Below are 11,479 nucleotides of genomic sequence, written 5' to 3'. Positions count from 1 at the left end.
TGTTTCTGTCACTTCTGGTTCTTTGTGACATCCATTGGGATTTTCTTAGCAAGGATACCAGTGTGATTTGCCATTTCTTTCTCCAGTTCATTTTATAAATGAGGAAACTGAGGCTATAGGCTATAGGACCCTGTGTGCTCAGGGTCACACAGCTAATAAGTATCTGAGGTTGAATTTGAACTCATGCCTTCTTGTCTTCACACTCAAGGCAAGTCAACCAATCTTAAAGGAGAGCAATTCATTCCTTAGCCATAAAATGGAAGCATAAACCATCTCCACTGGCTTGTGATATTCATATGAACCTCTAATAAAAAAAAAAAAGTAAAGAAAACTCTTTGGAATGAATTTAACATCCTAAAAATGGAAGAATTTTTCAGTTATTTTTTCATCTGAGTCTCTTGGGGGCTTGTTTTGTATAATGATTCCCTAGGTAGCAAATTATTACAGTAGAGCTCAGAGGCCCTAAGGGAGGGCTTAAAAGAGAGAGACGCACTACAAATACCCTATAACCTTCCGTCAGACAACATGAGTGGTGCATCCATGCCATTTTATGTTCCTGGTAACCAAGATCTCTACACTTAGCTTTGGGCTCTAGGTAAGGTCCATGGGGACTGTGGGAGATGTTTAAGGTGATAAACCAAGAATCATGCAGTAAGGGTTTTGGATAGTATACTAGCATGAATAGCATAGTTCTCTAGGATAATATCAGAGGATAACATGGTAAAGAAGACTGGTGGTTATAGGAGATACTTCTTGAAGTCTATTGATGACAAGAATTGCTGCATCATAGTACTCAGAATAGCCATTACATGCAATCCGAAATAGAAAAGACTGGTCAAGAGGCAGTGGGTTACAAAGAGAATGCTCATTCAGATACAGAGAAGTGCAAGACTAGATGACTCAGTGGATAGCATTGGACTTGAATTGGGGAGGACCTGGGATCTACTACTGCCTCGGTCACTTTTTAGCTCTGTGTTCCTTGACAAATCACTTAAACTCTCTGAATCCTAGTTTCCTCACTTGTAACTCTTGCACAATTTTAGAATCAAATGAAATAGCATGTCAAGTATTCCAAAAATCATACAACATTATATAAATGTAAACTATTCCAAGAGAAGTAGTATCTAGCAGAGGGACCAGTTTTGTTTCATTTAAGGAAGAATGAATTCTTAATAAGGTTAATTAATAATTAAGGTTGCCTTTAATTAAAGTTCAAGGTTGAAGGGTAATATGTTCACAATAAAGAAAAGGATTCAAAAGAGCATTTCATTTCTATCAGTCTTCCTACTGGAGTTATGATCAAGTGGTTTGTAAACCTTAATGTATCATAGCAATGTAAGATACTCTGATTATAATCATCATTAATCCCATAAGAAATAAGTATTGTAAGTCACCTTAGGACATAGGAAGGACCACATAGCCTAAAATCCTATGGGGAAAAAATGAACTAACAATAATAAATAATGTTCGAGAATGAAATTTTAATGTTACAAATATAATTATTCTAAAGAAAATGAAAAGGAGAACTGCTTAAAAAGTTTGGGTTCATAAGTATCATCAATAAATTTAGCTTTTAAAAGGCTATGTGTAGGGAATGAAAAAAAAGATCAAGAAAAGGAGAGTGAAGCGAAAGAAGTGATCTGTCCTGTGGCAAATAGCATTAAGGACAGTTTGCCCCCACAATAAACTGAAGATAGCAATGAAACAGGATAATAAAGCAAGGGGTATCAAAATAGGTAAAAACTTACTGCTTGGCATAGAGGAGATGAAAATAATTGTCAAAGGCAGAACTCACAATTAATGAGTTTCTGTTTTATCAGACAAGAATTATTTTTGGACTGGGAATGTTAAATCAAAAATGTTTTATTACTGATTGAAAAAAATTCAAGATAAATGAAGGTAAAAGACGTCACAAATGACTTCAAAGAATTCAAGTCATCAGATCCATATCAACTACATGCCAGTGCACTGGAATGAATGACCAATGTGCTTGCTGGGCCACTGTAAGGGATTATTTTTAGTCACAGAGAAAAAAGAAAAGGCAGCAAAGGATCTAAGACTGCAGAATACATCTGTATTTCAAATAAGGGAAGAGGGACTCTACAAACTATAGATAATCAAATTTGAATGGGCTCCAAGCTCAATTCTAAAATATATTATTTAGAGAAGTTCTTTTTGAACATTTGGAAATCAAACTTGAGATAAATAAAAACTATCATAATTTTATTAAGAATTATTCATAAAAGATTAATTTTTTTGGTCAGGATGAATAGATTGAAAAAATAACTCACTTCCCACTTGGCTTTTAGAAAAGCATTTGATAAGTTTTCCACCTGTCCTTGAGGACAAAATAGAAATATGTAGATTAAATAGTTATCTTGTTGAAAGTATATGAGAATGAAAAGGATGATCTGATAACAAGAACAGCCATGTGAATGACTTGATATCAACCTTGAAGGAGATTTTTACTGGAATATGTAATATATTTTTTCTTGGCCCTAAGCCATTCAAAGTTTTTATTAGTGAATTTAAATAATAGTAAATAAATAAATGTTCATATATGAGTACATAACATTTATATGTTTATGTATACTCATCTGTTTAGCAAATATATCACTAATAAAATTTGCAAAAAAAAGGATGAAATGGATATTTAATATGTTAGTTGAGAGTATCGTGTTCCAAGAAAGACCTCAGTGAGCTAAAATGAATTAGATCTGAGGGGCTAGATCTAACAAAATGGAACTTTACAGAAATACATATAACATCCTTTACATGGTTTCAAAAAATCAGCTTCATGATTACAAGATGTGTTGTTACATAGCTATTTGGAAGAAAAATATATAAGGATTTTTATGAATGGCAACTTTAAGACTGGGTACTTAGGTGGCACAATTGATAGAATCAGAACAACTCAATTCTGAAGTTCAAATCTGATCTCAAACATGTACTACTTCTGAGAAACTGGACAAACTAAATCCTGTTTACCTCAGTTACCTCATTTGTAAAATTAACTAGAGAAAAAATGACAAAAATCCAATATCTTCATCAAGAAAACCAGAAATAGGGTCAAAAAGAGTTGGAAATGATTGAAAAATGATTGACATTTGACTAAACAGCAGGATTAGTTTGAAATGGCAGCCAAAGAATTTAATAGTATTTTAGGTATTTTAAGTTAATATTTATATTTATTTAATTAATGTATGTTCTGCATGATCAGATCATTTCTAGAGTATCAAGTTCAACTGTGAGTGTGTCATTTTAGGAAAACCATTGGCATCTAGAGTGAGGTTTTTTAAACCTGGAGTACATGGACCTTGAAGATATTTGTAGACAGATTTCAGGGGATCATTGAACTTAGAACTTTAAGATTTTTGGTTGATCTATACATATGTCTCTATATAATGAAAGTTCATTTCTTGTTGCAATGTATATTTTATTCTATGCAATAAAAACCCATCAATTTGAGGAGTCCTCAAAAGGGTCTATGACACACCTGCATTCTAGAGGATGTTGATCAGCATAGAAATGGAATAGAGACTATGACATTTAAGATTAGTTGGAGAATTTCTACTAGGAAAGAAAATAAAATGTTGACATAATAACTTCCCTCAATTATTTGTTGTATTGTATGTGACAAAGAGGCTAGACTAATTCTTTTTTCACGATATAAGAAATAGAAGTAATTGGGAGTTGTTGTTAAGTAATTTTTCAGTCATGTCTGACTCTTTGTGACCCCCATTTGGGATTTTCTTGGCAAAAATACTAATTTACCATTTCCTTCTCCAGCTCATTTTATAGATGAGGAATTGAGGCAAATAGTAGTCAAATGACTTAACCAGTGTCACACAACTAGCAAATACCTGAGGCTAGAGTTGAACTCATGTCTTTGTTTTTCAAAGCTATTTAACCATACTGGGGCTCATTTCTGTTTGATTTACTCCTCAGGGACCATGTTGGGATCTGAAAAAAAATGCGTTTTGATCTATAATACTGATAGACTAAATAAATAGAATAGCACTTTAGATTGGTTATATGCCTATAGAAATGTGAGACATAATGGAAAGATCTGTGGGAGTGAAGTTGGAGGGCCTGAGTTCCATTCTAGACCTTGAAATAGTCACTTAAACTTTCCAGGCTTCAGTTTCTCTTTTATAAGAGAAGGGACTTGGGCCTTATAGTCTCTCAGGTCCTTTCCATCTGTAAATCTATATTCTAAGATTGCTTTGCCTCTCTTTTCTTGTATATAATATAAGGAGATTATACTATTCTCTAAGAAATTTGCCAGTTTTAGATCCCATGATCTATGAAATATCTGTAATTGTTATTTTTAGGTACTCCTGATTTACTCTATTCAAAGGGACAAAGACCAGGTCCTGCTTTTATGCCATGTCTATCCACAACCATACTCACTCTGATGTGCTGACTTTCCTCCTGCCCAGCCTCCCAGGGCCAGGGGGCCCAGGACTCCTCACCATCCTTGGGTTGACCTACAGCACCACTCTTCTGGGAAATGGTCTGATCCTTCTCACCATCTGTGCCAATACCTACTTGCACCAACCTCAGTTCTTGCTCCTAGCTCTCTTAGCCACTACAGACCTGGGTCTAGCTCTGTCTATCCTGCCCACCATCTTGGATGCTCTGTGGCTCCCAGCTCCAACTATCTCTAGGGATGTATGTCTTCTACAAATGTGCTGCCTTTATGTCATTTCCAGTGGGCAGTCCTCTGTGCTTCTGGCCATGGCTTTGGACCGGTGGTTAGCTGTGTGTCATCCTCTCTACTATTTGGCCTTCTTCACCCCCAGTCGCCTTGCCTGGACCAGTCTGGCTTTCATCCTCCGGGCCACCATCCCACTCCTGCCCACTCCCTTGTTGATACCATCTTGCAGTGCTCTTAATCTCTCCCTTCCGTTCTGCTTCCCAACAGAAATGCTGCCACTTTCCTGTGGAGGGTTTGGCTGGACCTTCCCAGCTGTTTCTATACTCACTACAGCCAGTATGGATATAGTCCTCATTACCATCTCCTATTGTTTGATCCTCTGGGAAGTAGCAAAAAGGGTATCTCCTACTGGGCAACACAAAGCCCTTAGAACGTTCACTGCCCACCTCTGTGCCCTCCTTGCCTTTTATGGACCACTTTTTGGCTCAGCCCTATTCCCTGGCTCACTTCCAGGAAGTTTTGCCTCTCTTGGACTTCTTGCATCCCCTGCCCTCCACCCCCTTGTGTATGGTATACAGTCTCATCGTCTCCGACGTGGGTTGCTTAGTGTCCTTGGTTGCTCCTCAACTTCAAGGGTTGCCCCTATACCAAAGAGGCCATATCCCTAGGATTCACACATTCCAAAATGAAACAGGACTCAGATTCTCATTGGAGGTTGAGGTCCCCTATCCTCTCCAAATTCATGTTTCTTGCTTCTCCCATCCAACTAGATAATTGGGAGCAGGTATGCACAGCCATCCAGAAGGATGGACTATGGTGAGATATCAAAATGAATTTCTTCAGAAAGAGGGCTATTATTCACTTTTCTGTGTAAGTAAATGAAGAGGTGATGGAAATCTGTTTTCCAAGGGACCTGAATAAAGTAAAATTCCTGGATTATCCTTCTCTCAGATTCCCCATGTTGGAATGGAATAATTGTAGTGGTCTTGCCCAGAAAGAATCAGATTGAATGTTTATTGTATTCGCCTTTCCTCTGCAGAATCAGCATGACAGGAAAGGCATTGTTGTTAATAGGACTTCTAGACCAATGAGGAGCTCAAAAAAGGTCTAGAATAATTTTGGCAGATATTCTAAAGTTTAATTCTGAACTTGCTGAAGCATTCCATTTATTAGACTTCAAGTCCTAAGATAATGGACATCTTACAAAGATCAGTTATTCTGAAGAAAATCAGTCATCTTGACTTGGGAAAAAATAATGAAAAGGAACTAGGCAGAGGAAGAGGAAGAGGAGCTAGGCAGAATGAAGAAATAATTTTAAAGATTTTTGGATTAGTTGATGTTTGGCCTAGCTGATTAAATGTCAGTGAATAAAAATGTATTAAGCATCTAATATAGTCCAGGAATTGTGCTAAGTGGTGGAAAAAAACAAAACAAAATAAAAAGACAAAAAAGAAGCCACATGCATTCAAAAAGCCGTCATTCTAATAGAGGAAACTACAATCCTCTATGAACAAACAAGAGTCAATTAGAGATAATACAAAACATCTATGTACAAACAAGAATCAATTTGAGATAATGTCATAGATGTGACACACTAAGATGAAGGGGGACTCAGAAAAGCTTCATGGAAAAGTCTTTAATATGAGCTAAAGGGTAACTAGATGGTACAGTGGGGTAAAGTGCCAGGTCTGAAGTCAGGAGGATCTGAGTTCAAATTTGACCTGACAATTGCTAGCTGTGTGATCTTGAGCAAGTCACTTAGCCCTGATTGACTCATATCCAGGGTTATCTCCAGTTGTCCTGATTTATATATGACCCCTTGACCCAGATGACTCCAGAGGAAAAAATGAAACTGGAGACTTAGCACAACCCTCCTCACTCATATCCAATTTGCGTGCTTGTCATGGCATTACCTCCCTGACATCACGATCTTCTTCAAAAGTAAAGGGCAAAAGAAATATAAATTTGAACTTAGGTTTTAGATGAGATTTGAAGGAAGTCAAGGAAGCTAAAAGGTGAAATTATGGAGGGAGAGAATTCCAAGCATGGAAGACTTGATAGTGATGCTCAGTCAGGAGATGAAGTATCATGAATGAGGCAATAACGCAAAGAAGTCAGTCTCACTGGTTCAGAGGGTGTAGGGATGAAAAAAAGATGCATGAATACTGTGAGAAGCAGAAGAAGCCAGGCTATGGAGGATTTCCAAAATAAACATAGCTTTATACTTATCAGATCTTGGAAGAATTAAAAGAATAGGAGTTGGGGATGGGGGAGTGAAATAATCAGATGTGAGCATTAGGAGTCCAATGGTGAAGTCCTACTGTGTTTAGTATGATTGTTTTGTGAGGAAAGAGAAACTGTGCTTTTCAGCCCAGGGTATCACAGGAAATAGAACAAACCCAGGTCAATCTATACCTAGTACACTCAGACCTTGAAACAACACAATCAATCCACATTCTTGTAATCATTGAAACAGCTCTTTAGGATTCATCTACTTCAAAAAATTTTTTCCTGTTCCCAGAGCAGGATGTTTTCCCTCTTGTTTATTTTAACCCCGTGGCTTCAATGAATCTCCATGTTCTAGATTCATACTGACTCTTCTTCTCTCCCTGTGATATGATGATCAGTTTTTCCTAATCTATCTATGTGTGTTCACTGCTGTTGGTCAGTGTCTTGTTGGAACTAGAGAGGAGTTGGTTATCTCCCTACACTGCCACAACAGCTGGTATTGTTGCAAGCAAGGGGAGTGTAGTGTAGTGTACATTGGGGCCATTTGCTCTCAGGTAGATTATCTGGGACCCGGTTGTTATCCTCATCATCATCAACAATAACAGCAAGCATTTTTAAGTTCCTACCATATGCCAGTGACTTTCTAAGTCCTGGAAATATAAAGACAAAATTAGTCTCTGAGCTTGACAGTCTCACACTTTAGTTAGGAAGATGATATGTGCAGCCAACTATGTATAAACAATATGTATATCCCATTGGGAATGGGATAAAGAGGGATGAACATTATATCTAAATAGAGGGCATAAAACTCCTCTAAATTCAGAAACAATAGGGTAAGGAGATTAAATGTGGGGAAAGGATAAAGGAGGAGGGATCCTTGGAGGGATAAGTAAGTAAAGGAATAGAAGGGCAAGGTAGAGGGTGGAAGTAAAGTGAGGAGAGAAGAGAAATAAGAATAGGATGAAAAAGACAGTAAAGAAAAATAGGAAGGAGGAAATTACATTTCAGGTAACTATAATTTAGTATCTAGATGGGATGAATTTACTTATAGGGTAGACACTGAGAGCAGATTAAAAATTTGAGCTCAATTATATGTTGCTTTCAGAAAATGCTATAAAATGAGATACACAAACATAAAATAAAGATCATAAGTAAAATGTATCACATAAAAAAGTAGGGATAGTAATCATGATCTCAAACAAAGTAAAAGCAAATCTATATTTAATCAAAAGAAAAAATAGGGGAACTGTTCTAAATGTCATCCATACTATTAAATATTGTTTTAAATCATTTAAAAGAGAGAGACAATATAAAACACCTGAGAGTAAAACTGCCCAAATAGATATAGGAACTATTAAAAATATAAGCATAAGATGATTTTTATATAAATAAAACAAAATTTAAATAATCAAAGTAGTACTAACTATTCATGAGCAAGTGAAGCCAATATAATAAACAAATAATTTTGCCTGACTATATTATTTAAGCAATGCCATCTCAATTAAATTCCAAAAACAAATTATCTTATTGAGTTAGAAAAAGTAATAGCAAAGTTCATTTTGGAAAAACAAAGGGCCAGAAACTTCAAAGGGACCTCAGGAAGAAAGATATAAAGGAAACAGATTCAGTAATATCAGACCTCAAACTATATTATAAGGTGAGGGCATTGTTGAATTAAAAAATGTATAATTTTGATTATTTTAAAGTTTTCTTATATAAATAAATTTGCAAAAAAGAATACAAGGAAAGCAGGAAATTAGGAAGAGGCTTTCATAGATATCTTCTCAGAATGTGATTGATGGGAATATTCCTGTAGTATAGGAAATGATGATTTGATTGATTTTGAAAAGCATGTAAAGGTGTGGACTTATGAAGGAGGATGCTGTCCACCTTCAGAGAAACAGATGACAGGTGGAGCTAAGCATTGTCCAGACTTACATATATGTATATGACTATATATGTGTATGTATATGTGGATGATTTTGATAAGCATATGTACATAGATGTTTGTCTACATCTATGTACATACACGTGTGTATCCAAGTTTAATTGTGGTCTTTGGCGGTGGGTAGAGATAAAACATGCACAGAAAAGATCAAACAAAAATCTGAAAAGAGGAAAAGAAAATCTGGACAGCTTTGAGTACAATGATTAGTAGTAACTATACAGGTTTTCTTGAAATAGAAATTAATTATTTTATATTGGATCTTCTATGTATTGCTATGTGATTGATGGCAATATTATTTTCTTTCTTTTCTTATTTTATATTTAAGCTTAAAATAAATTATAAAATTATAATTAGGAAGTAATTAATAAAATAAGGTATACACACACACACACACACACATACACACGATCAGAGGATATCTAGGTGGCACAGTGGATAGCACACCAGTCCTGGACTCAGAAGGATCTGCATTCAAATCTAGCCTCAGCCACTTGACACTTATTAGCTGTGACCCTGGGTAAGTCACTTAACCTTGATTTCCTTGTATCTCCTCCTCAAAAAAATAGAAAAAAAATTTAGACCCGCATATATGTGTACATGTATATACTCAAACACTCCTTTCAATTTCAAAAGTAGTTTAAAATAATTTTAAGAAGTTAAAATGCTGCTGAGAAAGAGGTTAAAGCAGTCCAAATTCAAGTTCTCTGAATGTCCAATTAAACTCTCTCTCTCTATATGTGTGTGTGTGTGTGTGTGTGTGTGTGTGTATTTCTTTTGAAAATTTTTAATTAATAAATTCTTATTTTTCTCTCCCAATCCCCTACCATTTAAAAATATAAGAAAAAAAATCATGTTGCACACAATCCTTCCATTATCCATTGCATTATTTTTTCTGCCAAATTAAAACTCAGGGCCTCCATGAACCCACTGTCTGTTTGTTGTTGTCGTTTTTTAATGTCTACTAATATTCTTGTCTCTGTGTCAATATCTGGGAAGCATGAAATTGAGTTCTCAAGGTGTTAAACTAAGCACCTTGAAAACAGGATCTCTATATCAATATCAGACTAGAGAAGAGATTCCTGAGTTGAATCTCTTGTTAAGCTGGGGTCCATGAGGTCAGGGTCTACATGAAGACCAATTCAATACAAGTTAATTCAAATGAATAAATGTATTTATTTCTATGTTTAGTGAAAAAATGGTTAACATAATCCCAACCTCCATTCTGTTTCTAATCTAGAAGGAGAAGTTATGAATAGCTATTATATGTAATAACACACAATTATACTGGAGGATTCCAAAATGAAGTGTTATGTGAAAAGGGAAAGTTGTTCCTAAGAGGAGATTTCAGAGAAGGTTTTTTTGTTTGTTTGTTTGTTTTGGTGAAGTGTGTTTTGGCCACAAGGAAGTATATAGAAACAAAAGTATAGAAGGAGTGAAGAGGGGATCCAATGTAAGAAGTGTTTATTATACTATCTACAGTATTCCAGGGCTGGGTTCTAGAGATACAAAGAAAAAAAGGAAAAAAGAAAGCATTCTAAGCATGAGAAATGGTAAGAGTAAAGACATGGGAAGTAAAGTGCCAAGTCTGCTGAGGTACACAAAATAATCCAATTTGGATATGAAGTAGAGTTCATGGGTCAGAGTAATAAATAATTAGACTAGAAATTCAAGATAGTACTAAATTGTGGAATACTTTGAATATTAGGAAAGTGAATTTATTCTGTGGCTAGGGAATCACTCAAACTTTTTTTTTAACAGTTTAGTGAAGTCACATAAGTTAAAGACTAGGTCTATGTTATGACTGCAGGTCAGGATCTCTGCTTTTGCATCAGATTGGGATACCCTTGGTTGTATAAGTACCTAATTCAATTCAATAAACATTTATTACATGCTTACTATGTGCAAGGTAACATGGGCCTATGATACTGCTTTTGAAAAAATGATAATTGTTTGAGTATAATTGATTTCCTTTGAAATATATATCTCATTTTATAAATTTAAAACATTCTGAGAAGGAATCCATAGTTCTCAGACTGCCAAAAGAATCTAGGAAACCACTAGGGAGTGGAAGACCCTTTCAAATCTAGTTACTTGCACACAGAATAGCCTAAAAACAGCCATTAGTTAGCTTGACCAAGAAGCAATAGAAACAGTGAGAGGAGATATTGAAAAAAAATAAATAAAAGCACAATGTCACAGAATTTTAGAGTTGGAAAAGACTCCAAAGACATGCAATAAATTTAATTTCTTGAATTTAGTATGCATATCCCTAGTAAAATGTTCCCATCTCTAGGCTTCAGGTCAACCAGGCCTATGTGGTATAATCTTCAGCCTTATCATTCTTCTAATTTTCTCCAGTGAGCTAAGATGCTCTCTTAAGAACTGAACACAAACTTACTAAATATCTCCTCATTCTAGTTGTTCTAACTTTATGTAAATAAAGGTTTTGTTAACCTCAACTCTCTTCCTCTCTCTAGCTCATTATAATGAGTTAGAATTACTGCCTTCACCCATCATATTCCCCTTATGATTGTATAGGTTTCATGATACTTCCCCTCTTAATCACATTGTCCAGAGAAACAATGACCAAAACATACTTCACCTATAAGCAGAATATAAACCCAGAAAAATAGAACTCACAA

General features: G+C 35.5%; 1 protein-coding gene across 1 annotated transcript; it reads left to right on the top strand.

The window, feature by feature from the left end:
* Window positions 1-4,389: 4,389 nt before the first annotated feature.
* On the top strand, window positions 4,390-5,328 carry LOC141507563 (olfactory receptor 51M1-like). The gene has a single exon (XM_074215341.1). It carries the CDS (start codon window positions 4,390-4,392, stop codon window positions 5,326-5,328), a length of 939 nt encoding a protein of 312 aa, XP_074071442.1.
* The last annotated feature ends 6,151 nt before the right edge of the window (window positions 5,329-11,479 follow it).

The sequence above is a fragment of the Macrotis lagotis genome, chromosome 1, assembly GCF_037893015.1.
Source record: "Macrotis lagotis isolate mMagLag1 chromosome 1, bilby.v1.9.chrom.fasta, whole genome shotgun sequence".
Classification (NCBI taxonomy): domain Eukaryota; kingdom Metazoa; phylum Chordata; class Mammalia; order Peramelemorphia; family Peramelidae; genus Macrotis; species Macrotis lagotis.
The sequence above is the reverse complement of the archived record's forward strand: the minus strand, read 5'-3'. Positions and strand labels throughout refer to the sequence as shown.

Excerpts from the sequence above, each read along its gene's own strand:
- LOC141507563 (XM_074215341.1), top strand. The coding sequence starts at position 4,390 with ATGTCTATCCACAACCATACTCACTCTGATGTGCTGACTTTCCTCCTG.